Genomic DNA, 24,311 nt, shown 5'->3' on the forward strand with positions numbered 1-24,311 from the left:
AACGGCGGGGATGTCGGATGCTTGCCACGCAAACACATTGACATTTGCCCACAGGAAAGTGATGAGATCGCCTTCCTATTTGTTGTCGAGGGTGGAGCTTATGGTGAAAGCCCCTCCCGTGATGTCCTCTCTGACGGATACCTTCTTGGTCTCTAGTGGTGCAGCTTTGGACTTCTTGCTCTTGCCGGTGGAGCTCTCTGGCACGTCCTCGATGAGAGCACAGCACTCCGGAGAGGTGCACTTGCCGGAGTGGGTGTGAGAGGTCTCGCCGGTCTTCTTCCCTCCCGGGATTCCAGCAGCAGGAGCAAGTGCCCTAGCGGCAGCTGCTGCAACTGCTTCCCGGTAGAGTTTGTCGGTGCAGGTCAGCGCGTCCTTCTTATCGGAAGGGACGGTGATGATGTTCATCGGCCCCGGCATCTTCAGCGTGTTGTAAGCGTAATGCGACACCGCCATGAACTTGGCGAGTGCCGGGCGGCCGAGTATCCCATTGTAGGCCAAGGGGATCTCGGCCACATCAAAGACAATCCTCTCTGTCCTGCAATTCAGCTCTCCCCCAAACGTCACGGGCAGCGTGACCTTACACTTTGGCTGGCTTCTCCCCGGATTGACCCCTTGAAACGTGCCCGTCTCTTCGAGGTCTCCATCAGGAATCTGCAGCCTTTTGACCACGATCAGTGAGATCAAGTTCAGACCGGCCCCGCCATCAACTAGCATCTTCGTCACCCGGAGGTTACGGATTGTTGGTGAAACCAACAACGGCAAACACCCGACCGCAGTTGTGCGATCAGAGTGGTCCTCGGTGTCAAAGATGATAGGCGCGCTGGACCACTTCAGTGGCTTCCGTGCATCGAGTGACAGCTCCACCACTGTGATCTCACATGCCCACTCCTTGAGTTGGCGGTGAGAGGTGTGCAGCGAGGCGCCACCATCGACGCACATGGCCTCTGTAGCTTTCTGAAACTCGTGGTCGCCGGACTCATCGTCCTCGTCATGATCATCATCTTCCTACTTCTTATCGCGGCCCCGGGCGGGCCTCTCTTGCTGGTTATCGTTGCCGCGGCGGCCTCCCTGGCCGCCACGCTTCTTGCCGGATCCTACGGCACCGTCTTAACCCTTCTCCTTGTACCGCCTCTCATATTCTGCTTTCTGCTTCTCAGCGAGCAGCACAACTTGTCGGCAGTTTTGGAGGTCGTGGCCCTTGGTGCGGTGGATCTTGCAATACTGCTTGTCGGAGCTTCCCGGCTTGTCGGCTGCCGCCAAGGCCCGGCAAGCGGACACCCAACAACTTCCTTGACGGGGTCGCTCGCCTTGGCCTTCTTGGCGGTGTCGGTGTCGTCGGACCCCTCGACAGCAAGTATAGTCTTGCCTTTGCGCTTCCTGTTACGGCGCCGGCCCTTCTTCGTCGGTGCAGCGGTGTCGTCTTCCGTGGAGTCGGTTTTCGCGTCGGCGTCTTCGCCGGGGTACTTCCTCCTCTCTTCCGCCCGAGTGCACCTATCGGCCGAACATAAAGTTTGGTCACATCCCTGACCTTGCGCATCTTGCAGTTATGCACATTCTGATGGAATGCACTGATCGCAATGGCGGGATGAACATCTGGGATGTTATACTGCACCCGGCTGAACCTTTGGATGTACTTGCGCAGGTTTTCTCCTTCCTTCTGGGGGATAATATGCAGGTCGCTTGCCTGGCCATGAGCTTGATGGCCTCCAGTGAAGGCGCCAACAAACTCATGGCACAGATCCGACCAAGAGGAAATGGAGTCCACCGGCAAGTGCATTAACCATGACATGACATTGGGCCTGAGCGCAAATGGGAAGTAATTGGCAAGCACCTTATCGTCGCGGGCTCCAGCAGCTTGCATCGCGATGGTGTAGATGCTGAGGAACTCTGACGGGTGAGTCTTGCCGTTGTACTTCTCGCCAACGCCGGGCTTGAACGTGCGGTGAGAGGGCCACTGGAACCGTCGCAGCTCATGGGTGAAGGCCGGATAACCCACCTCGTAGGGTAGGCCACCATAGCCTCCCGGTGCCGGGTGGTCCATAGTGGGCCCTGCCCTCCTGTCTGATTGGTGGCATGCATCACGCCGGCGCTCGATGGTGGTTCGAGCGTCTTCAAGGGCTCGCTCCCGAAGAACTTGACGCTGCTCGCGGTGGGTCTGCGGATCGGACGACGCTACGGAGATATCATCACGAGCATCACTGCGACGGATTGACACCCGTGGTGGCTGGCGTGGGGGAGGAGAGTGCACTGTGGCTGCATCGCCCCCGACCATCCCACCGCTGGCATGCGGTGGCTCGACGGAGCGATGGCCTATGGGCCCCGCTGGTCGCGGCTCATCCTTGTTGGTGATGCCGACGAGGCCCCGGACAGTGGCTCTCCACTCGTCGAGCCTCTCCGCAGCAGGAGGGAAGTCGAGGAGCAGCTGCGCGCGCGCCAGAGCTTTCACTGGTGTGGGCGGCGGCGAAAGCTGCATGGATCATGACGCGCTTCGACTTCTAACTATGTTAGAAGGAGCTCTATCACGGCCCTGCGGCTGCCCGCCATTTTCACCAGCACCTCGGCGTGCATGTTGGCCTTCCTCATCCCGCGAAGGACGCACGGGACTCTTCCCAGGGCGGCGCCTAGGGTCACCAGCGTGGTGGCGCTGCTCATCACGCACAACTTGAGAAAAGTGCGCCGTGGGCGCTGGCGTTAGTATCTTGGAGGCCGCCGCGCCGCGGTCGGGTGGCATGGCGATGCCCTTGGAGGGCCCTGCACTGCCTGCGGGGGGGGGGGCAACTCCGTCTTTGGAGTTTGCGGCGTGTGGCCCGTCGACCGGCGCACGTACGACGCCGCTCGCCAGGTCTGGACTGCCTGGGTGATGTAGGTGTTCGTGGGCCGCGCCACGGGTTCTTTCCGCGACCGGCCTGCTACTGGTCCGCACCAGTACAGGCAGTCCGGTTCCGGATGAACCGATCACCATGGTCGTCTTGGGAGCCATGGCAACGAAGAGTTGTTCGATTCACTGCTAAACCAGATTCTCACAACTGGCGCCCCTACCTGGCGCGCCAAAGATGTAGGTGGAAATGACACCTATGGGATCACAGGAATCCCTACTACGGTTGTGGGGCGCGGGGTCGTGAGAAGAGCGGGATCAGCAGTCAGCACAAACGCAAGGGTCGTTTACCCAGGTTCGGGCCGCAAGGATGCGTAATACCCTAGTCCTGCGTTGGTGTGTATATCAGTGTTCTTGGAGTTTTTGAGCTAGTTACGATGAGTGTAACTTGTCCAAGGGTCCGAATCCTTCTCCTGGGTGCCTTGGCCCTCCTTTTATAGTCAAGGGGATCGCCACAGTGGCACATAGGAGGTGGCATCGGTGTATTGTGGCTAAGCTTATCGCTTAGCCATTACGGGACAAGACGCATTTAATGCACCCCTTAGGTGTCCCTCTCACTTTATCGCCGCCCCGCCCTGCTTTGACACCCGCCCGGGCCAGCGAGGCGTTCAGTGCCATGTAGGCTGGCTGGCTGCTGAGGTGGCGTGGTGGTAGGGCCTTCAAGAAGATTTGCATGCCACCATGTAGGCATGCGCTGAGTTGGCTTGGAAGCCTCACGTCAACACGCAGGTGCCTGCCTAGCTGGTGGGCTGGCAGCTGCATGGGAGCGGTGGTGGAAACTTGGCGGGCGTGGGCCTGGCTGTGGCCCCACGGATGTCCTTGGCAAGATCCTTGCTGGGGCCCCGGCAAGGGTCTTGCCGTGGCGTTGTGGTCGTCCCTGGCAAGGATCTTGCCAGAGGTCTTGTGGGTTTTCTCGGCAAGGATCTCGCCGAGGTTCGTCGTCTTCTAATCCTCATCAGTCTTGGAGTGTTCGTGATCTTCACAAAGATCTGCATGCCACTATGGAGGCGCCTCCCGAGCCTTGTTCCCAACGTGGTTGGTGGTGTTGGAAAACCTGGGGCTCAAGGGTGGCACGCTCTGTTGGCATTGGGCAAGTTGCCCCAGCAAGGCTCTTGCCAAGGCCGCGGAGGCCGCCCCGACAAGGGCCTTGCCGGGGGACTCCACCTCACCCTCTTGCTCTTCGTGTCTCTGTCTCTGGGCATTGCTTTGACCATCTTGTGGCCTCGGCCTCCTTCCATTGCCTTGCCAAGTGTGGCCTTGGGCGTGGCTCTGACTGCCCGTGCACAGATAGAGGGGTGCAAAGTAGAACCCCTACTTCTGTACCCCGACAGTGCGTTCAATCCATGGACTCAACATTAGTCATAAAGAACTCATATACTTATTGCCAAAATCTATGTTATTGAAACAAAGTACTACGTGCATGCTTCTAGGGGGATAGATTGGTAGGAAAAGACCATCGCTCGTCCCCGACCGTTACTCATAAGGAAGACAATCAATAAATAAATCATGCTCCAACTTCATCACATAACGGTTCACCATACGTGCATGCTATGGGAATCACAAACTTCAACACAAGTATTCCTCAAATTCACAACTACTCCACTAGCATGACTCTAATATTACCATCCTCATATCTCAAAACAATCATCAAGCATCAAATTTATCATAGTATTCAATGCACTTTCTATGATAGTTTTTATTATACCCAACTTGGATCCCATCATATTAGGACCAATTTTATAACCATAGAAAATACCATGCTGTTCTAAAAGACTCTCAAAATACTATAAGCGAAGCATGAGAGATCAGTAATTTCTACAAAATAAAACCACCGCCGTGCTCTAAAAAGATATAAGTGAAGCATAAGAGCAAAAGACAAACTACTCCAAAAGATATAAGTGAAGATCAATGAGTAGTTGAATAATTATGCAACTATGTGAAGACTCTCTAACATTTAATAATTTCAGATCTTGGTATTTTATTCAAACAGCAAGCAAAACAAAACAAAATGACATGACGCTCCAAGAAAAACACATATCATGTGGTGAATAAAAATATAGCTCCAAGTAAAGTTACCGATGCACGATGACGAAACAGGGGATGCCTTCCGGGGCATCCCCAAGCTTAGGCTCTTGGTTGTCCTTGAATATTACCTTGGGGTGCCTTGGGCATCCCCAAGCTTAGACTCTTTCCACTCCTTATACCATAGTCCATCGAATCTTTACCCAAAACTTGAAAACTTCACAACACAAAACTCAACAGTAAGCTCCGTTAGTATAAGAAAATAAAACCACGATTTAGTTACTGTTGTGAACTCATTCTAAATCCATATTAGTGTAATATCTACTGTATTCCAACTTCTCTATGGTTCATACCCTCCAATACTACGCATAGATTCATCAAAATAAGCAAACAACACATAGAAAACAGAATCTGTCAAAAACAGAACAGTCTGTAGTAATTTGTAACTCTCGAATACATATGTAACTCCAAGACTTCTACCAAATTAGGAAAACCTGAGAAATTTGTGTACCACTCCAGAGCAAAAAGAATCAGATCAAAATCACGTTTCTGTGAATTATCAAAACTAATTTACTGGGCGCAAAAGTTTCTGATTTTCAGCAGGATCAACACAACTATCACTGTAAGCTATCCTAAAGGTCTTACTTGGCAATTTATTGAAACAAAAGCTATAGAACATGATTACTACAGTAGCATAATCATGTGGACACACAAAAACAGTAAGGGTAAATATTGGGTTGTCTCCCAACAAACGCTTTTCTTTAATGCATTTCTAGCTAGGCATGATGATAACAATGATGCTCACACAAAAGATAAGAATTGAAACACAATGGGAGCATCATGAAGCATATGAATAACACATTTAAGTCTAACCCACTTCCTATGCATAGGGATTTTGTGAGCAAACAACTTATGGGAACAAGAATCAACTAGCATAGGAAGGTAAAACAAGCATACCTTCAAGATTTTCAACACATAGAGAGGAAACTTGATATTATTGCAATTCCTACAAGCATATGTTCCTCCCTCATAATAATTTTCAGTATCATCATGAATGAATTCAACAATATAACCAGCACATACATCATTCTTTTCATGATCTACTTGCATAGAACTATCATGTGAAGCATAATCCAATGGAAAATTAAAATCATGATGACAAGTTTCATGGTTATGTTTATTCTTTATGGAATATGTATCATCACAATAATCATCATAAATAGGAGGCATGCTTTTATCATAATAAATTTGCTCATCAAAACTTGGGGGGCAAAAAATATCATCTTCATCAAACATAGCTTCCTCAAGCTTGTGGCTTTGCATATCATTAGCATCATGGATATTCAAGGAATTCATACTAACAATATTGCAATCATGCTCATCATACAAAGATCTAGTACCAAACATTTTAATGCATTCTTCCTCTAGAAATTGATCACAATTATCGGAATCCTTATTTTCACGGAAGACATTAAAAAGATGAGGCATATGAGGCACCCTCAATTCCATTTGTTTTGTAGTTTTCTTTCATAGATTAAACTAGTGATAAAACAAGAAACTAAAAGATTCGATTGCAAGATCTAAAGATATACCTTCAAGCACTAACCTCCCCGGCAACGGCGCCGGAAAAGAGCTTGATGTCTACTACGCAACCTTCTTCTTGTAGATGTTGTTGGGCCTCCAAGTGCAGAGGTTTGTAGGACTGTATCAAATTTCCCTCAAGTGGATGACCTAAGGTTTATCAATCCGTGGGAGGCATAGGATGAAGATGGTCTCTCTCAAACAACCCTGCAACCAAATAACAAAGAGTCTCTTATGTCCCCAACACACCCAATACAATGGTAAATTGTATAGGTGCACTAGTTCGGCGAAGAGATGGTGATACAAGTGCAATATGGATGGTAGATATAGGTTTTTGTAATCTGAAAATATAAAAACAGCAAGGTAACAAGCAATAAAAGTGAGCGTAAACGGTATTGCAATGCTAGGAAACAAGGCCTAGGGTTCATACTTTCACTGGTGCAAGTTCTCTCAACAATAATAACATAACTGGATCATATAACTATCCCTCAACATGCAACAAAGAGTCACTCCAAAGTAACTAATAGCGGAGAACAAACGAAGAGATTATTGTAGGGTACGAAACCATCTCAAAGTTATCCTTTCTAATCGATCTATTCAAGAGTCCGTAGTAAAATAACAAGAAGCTATTATTTCCATTCAATCTATCATAGAGTTCGTACTAGAATAACACCTTAAGACATAAATCAACAAAAACCCTAGTGTCACCTAGATACTCCAATGTCACCTCAAGTATCCGTGGGCATGATTATACGATATGCATCACACAATCTCAGATTCATCTATTCAACCAACACAAAGAACTTCAAACAGTGCCCCAAAGTTTCTACCGAAGAGTCAAGAAGAAAACGTGTGCCAACCCCTATGCATAAGTTCACAAGGTCACTGAACCCGCAAGTTGATCACCAAAACGTACATCAAGTAGATCACGTGAATATCCCATTGTCACCACAGATAAGCACATGCAAGACATACATCAAGTGTTCTCAAATCCTTAAAGACTCAATCCGATAAGATAACTTCAAAGGGAAAACTCAATCCATTACAAGAGAGTAGAGGGGGAGAAACATCATAAGATCCAACTATAATAGAAAAGCTCGCGATACATCAAGCTCGTGCAGAATCAAGAACACGAGAGAGAAAGATCAAACACATAGCTACTGGTACATACCCTCAGCCCTGAGGGTGAACTACTCCCTCCTCGTCATGGAGAGAGCTGGGATGATGAAGATGGGCACCGGTGAGGGATCCCCCCTCCGACAGGGTGCCGGAACAGGGTCCTGATTGGTTTTTGCTGGCTACAGAGGCTTGCGGCGGCGGAACTCCCGATCTATTGTGCTCCCCGATGTTTTTAGGGTATATGGATATATATAGGCGAAAGAAGTCGGTCAGGGGAGCCATGAGGGGCCCACGAGGGTCGGGAGCGCGCCCAGGGGGTATGGCGCGCCTCCCTGCCTCGTGGCCACCTCGAAGCTGCCATGACGTCTACTCCAAGTCTCCTGAATTGCTTCCGTTCCAAAAATAACTCTCCCGAAGGTTTCATTCCATTTGGACTCCGTTTGATATTCCTTTTCTTTGAAACACTGAAATAGGCAAGAAAACAACAATTTGGGTTGGGCCTCCGGTTAATAGGTTAGTCCCAAAAATAATATAAAAGTGTATAGTAATGCCCATAAACATCCAAAACAAGTAATATAATAGCATGGAACAATAAAAAATTATAGATACGTTGGAGACGTATCAAGGAGGAGTCCCCAGTTTTTTTGGGTTTTTAATATTTCTTCTGGATTACTGTTCGTGTGAATGCATAGTGTTGTTTTACTTTTTTTTCTTCCGGTTTATTCAAGTGTATTGTTCTGGTTTTAAATTTGGTTATTGTTTCGGTTTTATGATTCGTGTGGGTTAATGGTTTCGGTTTATTTTGGTGTTGTTGTTTTGTTTACTGGTTTTATTGCTTCCAATTATTTGGGTTGTTGTTTTAGTTTATTTGGGTTATTGTTTCGGTTAGTAGTCCTGAGTTTTTAGGATAATGTTCGGTTTTTTGTTCGAGTATTTGTTAGTAGGTACTGTTTCGGTTTATGGTTCAGGTGGGTAAATGTTTTCATCTTATTCCGGTATTGTTCCGTTTCATTGGTTTTACTGTTCCGGGTCGAGGGAGGAGTCCCATATTTTTGGATATTTTTTTAATATATCTTCTGAATTACTGTTCATGTGGATGTGTAGTGTTGTTTTACTTTTTTTTTAGTTGTTTCGGTTTATTTGGGTGTATTCTTTTGGTTTAAAATTCGGTTACTGTTTTAGTTTTATGATTCATGTGGGTTTATGCTTTCAGTTTATTCAGGTGTTGTTCCGTTTTACTGGTTTTTACTGTTGCGGGTTATTCTGAGTTGTTATTTCGGTTTATTTATGTTATTGTTTCGCTTAGCAGTCCTGAGCTTATTCGGATAATGTTTCGGTTTTTAATCGGGTATTTGTTAGTGCACTTTTAACTGTTGTTGCGTTGTAAAAATGGGGGTCTAGAACTTATTTTTCCCATGGATTACTGTTCATGCAAATATACAATTGTAGCCTACTGTTTTTGTGCCCTGCCAGCCCTATCATCGGAAAGGATCGGAAGACTATTGAAGCGGTTGTGCATCGGTACACCAGTGTTGAGAAATAATGTATAGAAAATTCTAAGTCCTAACTCTCCGTATAAGAACGCGAGGGTGAGGGAGGGGGAGAAAAATGATGTGTAAAAAGTATCTTTTTTTAAGAAAAAATGTGCATATTTTTTCTTTGGTGAAAGATAAAAAAAAGCTAGGTCAAAAAAACCAGACTCTTCGATAAATGATGTTTAAGCGAAGTACTGTTCATCCGAGGCGAATGGTCGTACATGACTACTGTTCAGCCGCGTACAGCTCGTCCTACTGTTCACTGATGTCGGCAGAAAAGGACATTACTTTCTGCTAGTACTGTTCACTTAACACTGTTAATGTCTGGTTACTGCTCGCAAGTATTGTTTACTGATTGCAATATGAACTGCGCTCAGACCACCTAACGCCGAAATCATTAGCGAGTATTTCCTCCGTCCAGAAATACTTTTCATCAAAATAAATAAAAAGGGATGTATCTAGATGTATTTTAGTTTTAGATACATTCATTTTTGTTCATTTTGATGACAAGTATTTTCGGACGGAGGGAGTACTCGTTTTGAAGATTGTTCCAATTCCCGGTTGCGACAAGTGGCGCGCTGCATGTGTGCCACTTGTCGCAACCCGGGAGTTTTTCTTTTTTAAGATCCCTTTATTTAAAATGTTTTATCTCTTAAATCGTGCGTCCAAATTTCAAACCGCTTTTGTTGTTGGACTCCTCGCGTCGAGATCTTCGAAACTAGATCCCATATTGATAGGTTTTGACGAACATTTTTCACGAAAAAACCCGGACAAAAAGACCGAATCGGGAGCACGGGTTTTTTCCTTTCCGAAAGAGGCACGCCCGTGCCTCTGACGAAATCACAACTGTGCCTCTCGCGAAAGCAAAACCGTGACTCTCGCGAAAGAAAAAAAAACAGAAAATGCATTTTTTTTTGTTTGCGAGGAGGCACGGCCGTGACTCTCGCGAAAGCACAACAGTGCCTCTAGCGGAAGCAAAGCCGTGCCTCTCGCTAAAGAAAAACAACAGAAAACGCGATTTTTCCGTTTCCAAGAAGCACGGCCGTGACTCTCGTGAAAGCACAACCGTGCCTCTCGTGAAAGAAAAAAAATGCATTTTTTTCCGTTTCCAAGAAACACGGCCTTGACTCTCGTGAAAGAAAAAAAACAGAAAACATGTTTTTTTTTCGTTTCCGAGGAGGCACGGCCATGACTCTCGCGAAAGCACAACTGTGCCTCTCGCGGAAGCAAAACCTTACCTCTCGCTAAAGAAAAAAAAAGCAGAAAACAAGTTTTTTTTCCGTTTCCAAGAAGCACGGCCATGACTTTTGCGAAAACACAAGCGCGCCTCTCGCGGAAGCAAAACCGTGCCTCTCGCGAAAGAAAAAAAACAGAAAATGCGTTTTTTTTTCGTTTCCTAGAAGCACGGCCGTGACTCTCGAGAAAGCACAACCGTGCCTCTCGCGGAAGCAAAATCATGCCTCTTGCGAAAGGAAAAAAACAAAACACACTTTTTTTTATTTTCAAGAGGCACGGCCGTGCCTCTCGCGAAAGCACAACCGTGCCTCTCGCGAAAACAAGTGACTCTCGCGAAAGAAAAGAAAACAGAAAACGCGTTTTTTGCGCAAAAAAAAAATTTCGAATTTTTTTTGAACGAAAAGGCTAGGGAAGACCGGTGGAAAACCAAAACCGAAAAAACCGTTTAAAAAGCCGAAACGCATGCGGAAAAATAAAAAAAAGAAATCAGGAGGGAGCACCCAGAGCGCTACACATGGCGAATCGCTGAGAGCGCGCCAAGTGGCGCTGATCGTTGCGAGGCTTCCGAAGGAGCGCTTGTTAATTAGAGCAACTCCAACAAGCCGACCCAAATGGATGTGCACTTTGTCCGCTTTTCGTCCGTCTGGGTCGGCCGCGCGGACATGTTTGTCCGCTTTTTCATTTGGGTCAGCCGGTGTGCCAAACGGCAGCCAGACCCATTTTTAGATGTCTGTCCGGCATTTTGTCAAACACATAGTGGGCAGCGCAGCTCGCAGCGGCTGTGCGCGGGGAGACGAGGTCAACGTCTGCAGGAGCACCGGCCGGGCGCGGGCGCGGGCATGGGGCGAGGCCGGCGGTCGAGCTCGAACCCCATGCCGGCAAGACGAAGCAGGATGAGCGGCGCGACATGGCGGCGGGGCGAGGCGGCTGGGCGTGCGGCGAGGCGAGGTGACTGGGCGGGCGGCGAGCACGGCGGCCGGGCATGCGGCGCGGGCGACGAGCACGGCGGCTGGGTACGCGGCGCTCCGCGTCTGGGCGGCTAGGCGTGTGAGCTACAACGGACGGACCAAAGCGGACGGAGCTGCAACTTGGGCGCGAGCGGGGAGGCCGGCAGCTGTAGCAGGCGAGCTGCTCCTTCCGAGCCATGCCGGGCTCCAGCTGCTGCGCGGCAGAGCGAGCGGGGCGAGCGAATGCCACGACGAGCTAGCTAGCTACGCCCGTATGCAGCCACCGGACCGGCTGCACTTGCTCGAGCGGCCCCAGGTCGATGGACGCGGCCAGCGCGACGCACCGGCACGCCCTGGTCGGCGCCACCCGCGCCTCCAGCCTCCTCGCCATGGCGAGCAGCCCGTCGAGCTCCGTCGCCAGCGTCGCCGTCGCGCCCTTCATCCCGGCCCTCCGTTCAGTTTCAGCAAACACTAAAAAAATGTTATGCAAGTGGATGGCAGGTGGGCCACACGGCACCGGGAGAGGACAGAGGCGGACGAGAGGGAGGCAGAAAACGTCTGTTTTGTGTCCGCCTCGGACCAAATGTGGCTCAAATTTGGGCCGCAAATGGGTCCGCGCGGACAGAAAGCGGATGCCTTTTGAAAATGGATCTCTACGTTGGGAAGTCGTTTTTGTCCACGCGGACCCAAACGAACATGGACGGACGAAATGGGGTCCCATTGGAGTTGCTCTTGGTTGCTCTCAACAAACGCGTTCGGTTTCCACCATCGGAACACCAACCGGATGATTTGGATAAAAAGAGATGTATCTTGAACTAAAATACGTTTAGATAGATCCTTTTTTATCTATTTTGATGACAAGTATTCGGGATCGGAGGGAATATTGTTTACTGATTGCAAAATGAAGGGCCTCTTTGATTCACAGGATTGCAAAAACACTGGAATAGAAAGAATACAGGAAATCTATAGGGTTGCAGTTGTAAAACAGAGGATTGAAAAACAGTGAAAGTATAGGAATATGAAACAAATGGAACGTTTGAAATGCAGGAATTGAAATCAAAGGAATGCATTATTTAGTAGAGAAACCATGCGCTGGTATGCAACTTTGTCCCTCTTGCCTCGGTCTTTGTGTAAAAAAGAGGTCTGACTCAATGTTTCACTTCATGTGAAATCACAGGAAACCAACAGTGTTTCTCTGGATTGCAACAGTATTCCTCCATACTTGTTCCTGCAAATCAAACATCGCTACAGTAGCAAATCCTATGGAATGAGAATTCCTGTGTTTTTCCTATGAAAAATCCTTCAAATCAAAGGAGGCCGAAGTGTGCGCTGAGACCTCCAAACGCCTTGGGTTCCCACCATCGGAACACCGCGCTGAAGGGAACAACCGGATGATTGGCAGGGCCGGCCGAAAAGAAAACAAAAAAGTTTGCTCCGCCCTTTCTCTTTCCTGGCCCACCACGCTTTCGGGAGCTTTCCCGGAATCCCGCCCCCTCGAGAGAAGCTAACTGACCCCGTCTTCGCCCACGCGCACCGACGGGACGGGTAGAGACATATGTGCTCTCGCATCGGCGGCCGGAGAGCGCATGGGAGGCAAGCGCGGTATGTTCCCAAGCCCGAACTCCGATTCGGTCCTGTCACCGCAAATGCAATTGTGCCGTATGCACCTACCTTGCGATAGGCTGGTACGTCCCTTCTTCACGCCGATACGTGCATCGGGCTCGGGCTCGGCCTCGGGCACGGCTCGCCCCCGACCATGCTTCCGCCAGGCGATGCGGGCATGGTTAGAATACACAGCATCTCTCAGACACCTCTTCCTTCACTCCCCCGCGGCTCGGGCGCCTAAAGAAAAAGAGAAAGATCGCCGGCCAGCGACATGCCGGCTACGGGGAGCGAGCAACAGATCCCGACGCCCCAACTGCAGGATCCTGGAGACGATCGCAACCTGGTCAGCATTCTCCGGCGCAGGGTCGCCGCCCGAGAGCCATTCGCGGCCGACAGCTTCATCCAGGAGGCGGACGTCTACTTGGCTGCCCCCGCGGAGCTCGTCCGCGACCATGCTCCGGGCATGGACCTCGGCGAGGGGAAAGAGACGGCGTGGTACTTCTTCAGCCCCGCCAATTACCACGAGACCCCGGGTGCACGGAGACGAAAGCGCAAGGTCGGCGGCGCTGACGCCGGTGAGACGTGCTGCTGGCACCCGGAGGCGGGAAAGGTGCCCATTCTAGGCCCGGGTAAGAAGCCCGTTGGGGCGTACAAGCGCAAGCTCTCCTATGTGCTCAAGGTCAAGAACCCGCCTGGTTCCGCAAAGCCGTATCGAAACAAAAGCCTTGGTTGGATCATGGTCGAGATTGGGCTTGAGCAGCAGCAGGCCGACCAGCAGCTAGTGCTCTGCAAGCTGTACAAGTCTCGCAGTCGCAGGGATGCTGAAATTTCTATTTCCACCGGAGCCTGCCGCGTGGACGCCTACGACGAGAAGCCATGTCCCGCGCCGCCGCCACCTGCTGCTGCTGCTCCGTCGTGTGATAGCCAGGTAACGGAACGTAAGACGACGACATCAGGCTACAATATTCACTCGCCGAGAGTCGCCCAGAAGCCTCCACTCTCCATCCCCCTCGCCTTCAAGCATGGCACTCGGTCTAGGCCGATGGGAGGGAGCAGGAGTGGTGTGGCAATTGAGAAGAAGGCGTCGCCGGCGGTGGCGGTGACCGTCGTGATGAAATTCGGTGGGTCATTGACGCAGTCGGCCCATCGGATGAAGGAGATGGCCAAGCTCGTCCGCAGCTTCCCGGACGGAGGCGGCGAGTCTCCGGTGGTTGTTCTGTCCGCCATGGGGAACACCACCACCAACCTTCTCCTGGTAGTCCTCTGATTACCTTGAAGAAGAGTTTCGACTCTGTTAGCTCGATCGACCAATTACATGCTAAATGCGTAGGCCGCTGGGAAAGCGCTGAGCTGCCGGCCCCAAGAGGCGAGCGAAATCCACGAGCTCGCCATCACAAAGGAGCTGCATTTCAGGTGTGTGTCATGCTTAATTGTTCCTCTGCTTTTCTTTTCTGGAGTGTACGTGCATGCGGCCCTGATTGAACTGATATGCACTGGTTCCTCTGCTCTGCTTTGCTTTGCTCTGCTCAGGATGGTTGATGATCTTGGACTGCATAGGTCGATTGCTTCAGGTATGTTACTGTTAATTGTTTTCCGGCCGTCTGTTGCTTGTTCTGCAAAATTCAGTGCATCATCCCACAATTCTTATTGTCTCACTTTCATTAATAGGTGACTTTATAGAGTAGTACTTGTTTTGTTTAACCATTAAATAAAACTTGCTAATCCTATATAACTAAAAAGAAATCTAAAATATCTCTCTCAACACACCAATCATGTCACCTGAACATGCAACCATTCATAGTAAAGAGTCCCACATCAACCGCCAGTGGCGTAGTCAGGCCCCGGGCTACCAGGGCCATGTCCCGATATTGTTTTGTTCGTTGACTATAGCCGCAGTAGCGCACTGTAACTACAGTATTTAATGTGCTTACACGACAAGAGCCATGTGTGGGTTAGGCTACTTATATTCAATAGATATTTTACAATCAAATACAACAAATCATATGTATTTTCATCTTTGATTCTCATATTATTAATTAATCTAAATATTCATTTTTTCGTACAATTGATATATAGAGTTACTAATTCTGGTATCAACTAGTTACACTTGTTGGAGGCGGCGGAGTTACGTTGTGGGCCAACCACAAACCTCTTTTTACCGGTTCCGGTATCTACCGGTGAATTCCAAACCAATAGAACCCTGCCACCTCTAAAGTTGTGGGATCACATGGGTATACAAGCCAAGTATTCTTATGTTTGCCTGGCTCGTATTTCTCAGGGCCAGGGCCCACTACGTGCAATCCTGGGTGACTGCAATGGGTGTTCTCCTTTTTTTTACCCCATACCAAAGCAGCTAATTTAATAATCAGACTAGATTAGAAAATCTAATTAGGTTAATATTAATCCCTGATTTTTAATTTGATTTCACTTGGAGAAATATATATATATATATATATATATATATATATATATATATATATATATATACTAATTTTAATTCTTTCACAAAACAAATCTCACTCATTTCAAAATACTAATTTCACTCATTTCAAAACTGATTTCAATAATTTCAAAAACTGATTTCAATAATTTCAAAAACTGATGTCAATAATTTCAAGAACTCATTTTCACAGTTTCACAAATTGAAATTACAAGGTTCACACATTGAAACAAATTTCGGTTATTCCAAATCCAATTTCATATTTCACAATGATTGAAACTAATAATTTTAAACTGTCTAAGAACTGATTTCAATTCTTCAAAAAGAAGATTTCACTCATTGTGAAAACCTATTTCACGGTCATATTGTACAAAAGACTAAAACTTACTATTTTAAAAGATGGCATAAATATTTTTAATTTTTTATAATGTCATTTCTGTTATTCCAATTCCATTTTCATATTTCACAATGATTGAAGCTGATTATTTCAACTGTCAAAGAAGTGATTTCAATTCTTCATAAAGAAGATTTCAATCATTTCAAAAACATATCATATTTTACAAAATACTGAAACTTAGTTTTTTCAAAAGAGTGGCATAAATCATTTTTTTTACGACAATATCATTTCACTTATTCCAAATCGAAATTCATATTTCACAATGAGTGAACTAATTAAAGAACTGATTACAATTTTTCAAAAATAAGATTTCAATCCTTTCTAAAACACATTTCACTATCATATTTTACAAAAGACTGAAACTTAGTATTACGAAAATAAGATTTCAAACCTTTCAAGAACAACTTTTTTTTACAATGTCATTTCAGTTAGCCCAATTTTCAAACCACGACGCCTCTGTCCCTGTTTCACAAAATTCACATACCAGAAATTAAATCTCACATACATTCTGAAACTAGCTAGTTTCACATGTTTTGCATATTTGTACGCACCAGTTTCACAAATTGATAATATATTCCACTATTCCACAAATTTGTGAATGATTTCACAAAGTTCAGAGCTGTTTCATATCCATTTCACAAAGTTCATATACCAGAAAATAAATTTCTAATAAATAACAGTACCCCAAAAATTTCACAACATTTTTACATTGTAGTCGAATATATATTCAGTACAATATTGTTTCACAACAATCTGAAGTAAACCAACCAAACTTTGCTTGAGAACCACAAAGAACAAAGATAAAAAACAATCCAAAACAAGAACAGATCCATATCCTGCTCACCGTATGGACTTGCTGCCTTCTCCTTGCGCATTGGAGCTTCTCATCCATGGGAAGCCCGCACATCCTCAATGCCTAGTACGTTGCAGCATGGGTGCGAGGAGGTTTAAGACGCGGAGCTGCGACAGATCTCATGTACCGGTGATGGTGGTTCGGGCGAGGGGTAGGGTTGGTGAAGATGCCCTCGTGCCATCCTGGCCATGACCGACGAGTTCATCGGAGAAGATAAGCCAGACCGGCGCCGGTGTGCGAGGCGAAGGCAGCAAGCAGGTGGGAGCCCGATTGGATCTTGAGGAGATGGGGAAGAGAGAGAGAGAGAGAGAGAGAGAGAGAGAGAGAGAGAGAGAGAGAGAGAGAGAGAGCACGCTTGGGAGGCAATAAATATCGTGGGTGGGGGCCACATCATTTCCTGCGTATAGCCTTCGTATGTCGGGAAACTGGAAATCACTCACCATTCTCGACGCACGCTACGGAGGGTGGATTCCCCATCGGTACATACCGGTTCTGGTAAAATTGCTTATTCGGAGGGCCAACACGTTCATAGTCCGCCTAGCTTTGGAGCATGTAATGAGATGATCATCATAGGGTGATCCTTTCGTCAATTGATGCTCCTATTACACTGATGAGAACCCACTATGTAGCATCTACATTGATAACTCAAACAGTGTATACGTCATTGGTACGATTCTTTGTAAGAACTACCTATAGTAACGAACATGCTCTCTAACCCATGGGCCATGAAACACAAAGCAGTGGCTATTTCTTCCAGCTTGCCCCGTCTAGCCCGCCTATACTTCTGGTGCAAGCTCTGCCACTCCTTCTTGGGGCAATTAGACACTTCACTTTCTTTATCTTTAGTGCATCTATGCTTTCTAGCACTACCATGTCCTATCTCACTCATATCATCTATTAATTATACTTCTTGAGGGGCTGATTCAGCATTTTGCTTTCTTCATCTGCAATAAATCTATGCTTTCTAGCACTAATACATCATTTCACACTGTTAAACTAAGCATGTTCATTGGATGAGCTGGAAAACGTTTTTATGGCTATTGTTGTGATGAAAGAGCTGACTTCTAAGACACGAGATTACCTTGTTTCCTTCGGTGAACACATGTCCACAAGAATACTTTCTGCATATCTAAATAAACTTGGGGAAGGGGCACGACAGGTACATACTTCTAGCAATTGCAACTCACAAGTTGTTTGGCTAAACCTTATTTTTGGCATTTGTTTTTATGTATTTTACAGATTCATTTTTCTGTTCTTCCTTTTCCTATTGTCTCAAATTAAAGCATGGACCTATGAAAGATATCCAATTAGATCGAAGATTTCCAGAAAGTTTAGCATTAGCTTTAGTTATAGCTCATGTTGTACATCTGTAACTTTTTCCAAACCAAAAATATAAATACATGCAGCACACTAGTATTGTTTCCCGCCAAAAAAATAAATGGAAATGTGAACTTACATTTTTGGAATTTATGGGAATAGTATTTTATTTTCCCGAGACTCTAGGAATAAGGTTGACAATTTGGAGTTTTGCTTCGTATCCCAAACAAAGTAATTTATTTTCTTACCATTAGAATGGAATTGTGAACTCATAATTTATATTTAGTCAAATCAGCAAGTGGAACCTGGGAGGGAAATGGTGAAAATGCATATACAATTTCAGGAATGGGAATCGATTGCCGTTGATACTTGTGGAAGGGGTGGTAGCGACTTGACTATGACTACCATTGGCAGAGATAGGAGATCAAGAGAAATCCAGGTATGTTCTCTAATTTTGTATAAATTATCTCCTGAAAGCACGGTTGCTCTTGAAAACTCCCTTAGGGTCTAAGCTGCCTAACCAAACAAAAGTTAAAATGCTACGGATGATTCATCCAGAAGCTTTATATTGTTCAGGATCAAATTGTTTCTGCAGTTGAGAAGTTGTTCGTATGTTCAACCAAGGAAGTTTGAAATTTACAAATAATGGGTTATGTGGTGTCTCTGTGCTCCTTTGTATATTTGAAATATGTTCCATGCTAGTATCACTAGCTTTCCTTAATATGTACTAGGTTTGGAAGGATGTAGACGGTGTGTTGACGTGTGATCCCAATGTTTGTGCAAATGCGATACCACTGCCCTACTTGACTTTTGATGAGGCAGCTGAACTTGGGTTGTTTGATGGACAGGTATTCTCCTTGGCTTTTGTAATTTCTGTTTATTTTGGGGATCAGATGTTGGCTAGGTAGTGAACGTTATGGCATATATAACTTCTTTTGATATATGTGTTGCTGGAGTTACTATTGTGATTCTTCCTTGCTGGTTTAGTAAAGCTGGGGTGATCTTCTATTATTGAACTTAGTCACTTTTGCATCCCCAGTCAATGCAACTAGCTATGGAAGGTGGCGTACCAGTTATAGTTAAGAACTTGTGCAACCTTCAAGCACCTGGCACCATGATTACTAAAACAAGAGATATGAGCAAGGTTTGTTGTATGAATATATCACTATATTATGGTTAATTCTTCCATGTGTAGTAATTACTGATTGCTAACCCTCGACTGTTATTTTTCAGAGTATATTAACCAGCATTATGTTGAAACCAAATGTTACCATGATGGAGATAGAGAATACAAGTATGCTCGGCCAGTATGCTTTTGTAGCAAAGGTACATAGCAACAGACTTGTGGACGAGAACGTCATTTTGGTGACCGGGCTCACTGGAGCTCGAAAATTTTGAAAAATTCAAACCTTCCAGTTTCAAAAAAAATCTGGAGAAATTGTGCAAGTAAACAAGGATGTTATGTGTATGTTTGTAAATTTTTAGGATGAAATACCTTGAGATGCGATCTGTACAAACAAGACAAATTCTTAGCCTGGGAGGATGAATAATATCATGTGTTAAAAAGCCCCAGATTTGTTTTTTGTGCACAACCCTCATTTCAATGTATTTTGCCCTAAAAAATTTACACACGTGTGTGTTATGCTTTCATGTATATCTGTATTTTTTCAGAATTTTTTTGAAACGTAAAAAATGTGAATTTTGATAAAAAAAATTGAAATTTGAATTTGGAGGCCTCCATGGAGGCCGAACTCCAAAAACAATTTTCGCAGACTTGTATCTCCTATTTATTTTGTTGTTGAGTTATATAACTGTTGGTTGTCTGATCATGTTCTTCATGCAGGCCTTCTCAATGTTTGAAGATTTGGGCATCTCTGTCGATTGTGTAGCCATTAGTGAAGGCACGATGTCGTTTGCACTAGTTCCATCAAAACTGTTAAAAGGAGAATTGATTCAGCTGGTAAACATCTAGATTCTACAACATTTTATATTCAGGGTGTGCCAGAATTACAACCAATACATTTTTTTTATCTGTATATATTCTACTAGAATAAATTGCAAAAAACCGCCACATTTGTGGACCCTAAATAAAATAACCACCATGTTTTTTTTTTTTGCAAAACCCCACCGGTATTGTACTGACAGTTTGCCAAAAACAATGATGACATGATAAGTAGCATTTGATGTGGAATCTAACGGATGGGTCCCACCTGTAGGTGATGACATGGCTAAAAAATTGACGCCGTTTTCCCCTGCTCCTATCTCTCCATCATTTTCTCTCTGGCATTTCATCCAGCGGCTCCTCTGCAGCGACCGGCTCCAGCGCCGCTCTCCTCCTTCCTTCCCCCACTCCCTCAGCTCCTCCTGCCTCGCGCCTAACGCACGCCATGGCCTCCGGCGGAGACCTCCCTGCCAGAAGCCGCCCCGTTGTTTCGCGTCACCGCTCATCCAGCCGTCGCGCGCGCCGGCCGCACCACCTGTGCGCCACATCCTCCATGTCACGACTTGCTCCGGCCAGCGCCATGGCCGTCCTCCACCAGCCGCCTCTGCCCAAGCCCGCAGGCAGCCGCAACCTCGATCCCCGTAGGCAGCCGTCGCAAGGCGGCGTTAGTGGGGGGCAAGGGCCATGAACGGCCGGCGCAACCGGTGCAGGAGCATGGCCATCCCGACGCCGTCCGAGCTCGTCGGAGTCGGGGAATGAAGGCTCCTCCGGTTGGTCCGTTGTACAGGCTATACACCTTCACGTAGCACGGCTCATCAAGCTCTCATGCCCCTTTCTCATCAAGCCGAAGCACGGCAACCTCCCACCGGAGGCACGCCCATGAGAAGCCGCCGCCACCCAGCGTCGTGGCGAGCGCTGCTGGACCCGGCCGTCTATGCTTTCTGGGGCGTGTGCAGCACCGTCTCATCGCTGGCCTTCCCGACACCGTCCGAGCTCGTCCTTCGCCGGTGCGCACGCAACACCATCCTAGATCGCTGTTCGCCGGTGCACGGGTGCTCCTGGAGGTGGCCAGGTCACCGAACGTGCGGATGTGTGTGTCTGCCACCGTTCGCCGGCGATTGCAACAACCAGGTAGCACCATTGGTGTGCGCCTGCTAGCTGTTCTACAAAATGCCAAACACCACTTAGGGAGGAAGAAGAGGGGTTGACCGGTCCGTTTTCCTTGTGCCATGTCATCACTTACAGCGGGACCCACCAGTCAGGTTTCGCCTCAAACGCTGTTTATCGACCGATCAATGTTTTTGACAAACTGTTAGTACAATACCGGTGGGTTTTTGCAAAAAAAAAACATGGTGTTTTTTGCAATTTACTCTACTATTATGATAACTTTTGTAATAACAAAACTCTGTTTGTTCTGGTGATGTGGTAGGAGGTTGATAATGTAGTTGGAGAGTTTCAAAAGATTGCAGCTGTTGGTCTACTACAAGGCAGATCAGTTCTCTCTCTGGTAGGGAACACACAGATGTCGCAACTCATTCTTGAAAAGGTAAGAGTCACATATACGCTTAGCAACTGAAACTATGTGTGGTATATTAAAAAAAAATAGAAACTCATCTTGTCCTGATACTCATAAAGATCACTTGTAATTCTGTATTGTTGTCACTGTATAAGCTGGCAATGTTGATCTTATTTATCTCATTCGTCACTGTTGCTACATGCCAGGCATTAAATGTTCTAGGCAGCATTGAAGTTAAGTTCTATACAATCTCGCCAGTGTTGTCCAAGGTACTATTTTCCGTTCAGAAAACTGAACACGAATCGAGCAAATGGGGAATTGAATTTTTGTGCTTGTGCAACGGAGTTACAATGCTAATTCTTTGTAAACAGGTGATGAAACTTTCCTTGGTGGTCGATGAGAGCGAGGCAAAACATTGCGTGCAAGCCCTCCATTCAGCATTCTTTGAGAGCGAGTACCCAATTCCAGTCAACTCATCCACGACAGCAGCTAGCTCCAGCGTCGACAAAAAGGAGGATGACAACCACCCAGAAGTTCCACCTCCACTCGATGCGTGTCAGGGAAGGAAGAACATTGACCGCAACAGTGTTGTGGAGGACACTGAGCTCATGACTTTCCCTGACAATTATCCGATGCCCGTCGGAGGCGACAATGTCGGGAACCCGACAGAGTTCTACTACAGCAGCGGATATCCAGCCGGGTGGGATGCCGGAGTACCTGGAGTTCAGTCCCAGCAGCAGGTACTCGCTAAGGAGGTGGGGGGTGGCACTGAACCTCTCAATGTTCTGGACGAGACCAAGCGCATTCACCAGACAATGATGGACATGAAGGACATCGAGCACATGATGGTCTTTGACGGCGAGGATGCGGTGCATGTCAATGGCAAGGATCCGGCGTCCGGGTACTTGGGAGTCGACAACAGTGGATATTCAGCTGGGTTGGATGGCGGAGAACATCAAGTTGAGGATTTGATCCACAAACCAATGTTTGTCGGAGTCGAGGACGGCGGATGTTCGACTAGGTTGGATGGAGGAGAACTTCAAGTTGAGGACTACATGATCGACATCCCGACGCTCGTCGGAGTCAACGACGGCGGATGTTCGGCTGGGTTGGATGGCCGAGAACTTCAAGTTGAGGACTATGTGATCGAAACCCCGATGCTCGTCGGAGTCAATGACGGCGGATGTTCGGCTGGGTTGGATGGCAGAGAACTTGAAGTTGAGGACTACCTGATCGACATCCCAACGTTTGTCGGCGTCGACCACGGCAGATGTTTGGCTGGGTTGGATGGCGGAATCTGTCAAGTTGATGACTACCTGATCGACATCCCGATGACCGTCGGAGTTGACGCTGGCGGGGATGGGTACTTTGACGGTGGACTTGAAGTTGAAGCCGTGCAGCACGAACTCACTGGCGCAGCGAAGAGCGGTAGTAGACATCGTATCAACTGAAGCACATCTTAAGAAATGGGTCGCTAGTGCTTGAGCTTTCATTCTAGACTAGAGGTGGGCCGTTTGTGCGCCTCCTGCTCCATAAAGCAAATGGCACTCGCAGTCAAGGTTTTGAATTTCGAAAACAAATCAATTTCGGACCTCATCAAAATATGCGAAATTTCACATATTTCGGAAATTATTTTGCATATTGAGATTTGAAATTTCACTTAGTTTTAATGAAATTTAACCTAATTGAAATTTCTTTTGAAATTAGTTTGAATCTGGATCGGAATTTCGGGGTTAAAAATATTTCGTAACCCACTGAAATATGCGAAATTTCGGAAATTTCATTGAAATTTCGTTGAAATTTGAAACCCTGCTCGCAGTCATAGAACTTGTGCATTGGGCGCACTTTATTCACACTACCCGCAAATCGGAAAAAACGGTCACAGAACTTGCGTTTTGGGTGCACATTGGTCAAAATTGACGAACTCCGTTAGCTTTTTTATAACAAAGCCGCTAAACTTTTTTATACGGGTTTTTCTTCCAAAAAGAATAGCACCACCAACGCCCACAAGGTATTCGGAGAAATGATAGAAGCCCCACCTAGATTTTTTTTTATTTTGCAAAAGACCCTCAGTTCCATTGATCATCGCAGTCCCTGGAAAGATAGAAATTACAAACAAGTCCTAGGGAAACCAGCCATCTTCTTCCAGCCGAGCGTGCTGATGGCACGCCGCTGCTGCCCCTCCGACGCCGGAGCCGGGTTGACCTTGTTAGTTCACGCGGCCGGGAAGTCATCCAAGCAAAGGTCCAGATAGACCAGCGCCCAGAGGAAGAGATGGCCGTCGATGCCGATGTAGATGACGAGGAACAAGGGGCCCCTGCACCAGCTGAGACAGCACAGAACCACCACCACCTGTACAGGCAGCAAGCGCACCCGCCGCCGAACGCCGGGCCACCGCTGCGCCATCCCCACTGACTCCACCACAAAATCGGGGGAAACCTTGCAGCGGCGGAGATGGAATGGGGGAACAAAATCTCCAAAGCGTAGCCACCGACTCCACCACAACGACCACGCCTGGAGCAGGAGTGCTCGACGGATCAGCCGATCCACGAGCACACACCGCCGGCAGTTCTTCGGCTCTACCTTAACCCTCAAGAGGAATCGCCGAGATGGGGAAAGAACACCAGCACCGTTATTCCATCGCAGCGCCGCCTCGACCACCCCGACGCCGCCACCGGAAACCGCTATCCTACTATTCACATACCGGAGCCACGAATCCAGGGTTCCCCCGCTCTCCCGTCGCCGGAGCGGCCGGCGGAGAGGGAGAAAACCCCAGATCGGACCGGCGGAGAAACGAGGAACGCAAGACGCCTCCCTTTCTCCTCTCTGGATCACTGTAGATAGGAAGGGAAAAGTCACGCATCTCCACCTAGTTGTTGATGCGCTCGGTGTTCTGCTACACCGGCGCCGTGCAACCATAGGTCTG

General features: G+C 47.1%; 1 protein-coding gene across 1 annotated transcript; it reads left to right on the forward strand.

Moving 5' to 3' along the window:
• Positions 1-12,870: 12,870 nt before the first annotated feature.
• Positions 12,871-22,996, forward strand: LOC123162605 (uncharacterized). Its single transcript, XM_044580372.1, has 12 exons — positions 12,871-14,175; positions 14,251-14,333; positions 14,451-14,491; positions 17,612-17,769; positions 18,271-18,366; positions 18,659-18,775; positions 18,967-19,071; positions 19,161-19,253; positions 19,771-19,887; positions 21,299-21,415; positions 21,592-21,654; positions 21,757-22,996. Exons 1-12 carry the CDS (start codon positions 13,192-13,194, stop codon positions 22,834-22,836), a joined length of 3,054 nt encoding a protein of 1,017 aa, XP_044436307.1. The 5' UTR covers positions 12,871-13,191; the 3' UTR covers positions 22,837-22,996.
• Positions 22,997-24,311: the final 1,315 nt, after the last annotated feature.

Source organism: Triticum aestivum, chromosome 7B, assembly GCF_018294505.1.
Source record: "Triticum aestivum cultivar Chinese Spring chromosome 7B, IWGSC CS RefSeq v2.1, whole genome shotgun sequence".
In the NCBI taxonomy this organism is placed as follows: domain Eukaryota; kingdom Viridiplantae; phylum Streptophyta; class Magnoliopsida; order Poales; family Poaceae; genus Triticum; species Triticum aestivum.

Coding starts and splice junctions, on each gene's coding strand:
- LOC123162605 (XM_044580372.1), top strand. CDS start 13,192: ATGCCGGCTACGGGGAGCGAGCAACAGATCCCGACGCCCCAACTGCAG. Junction 14,176..14,250: donor CCACCACCAACCTTCTCCTG/GTAGTCCTCTGA, acceptor CTAAATGCGTAG/GCCGCTGGGAAAGCGCTGAG. Junction 18,776..18,966: donor TTGGGTTGTTTGATGGACAG/GTATTCTCCTTG, acceptor TTGCATCCCCAG/TCAATGCAACTAGCTATGGA.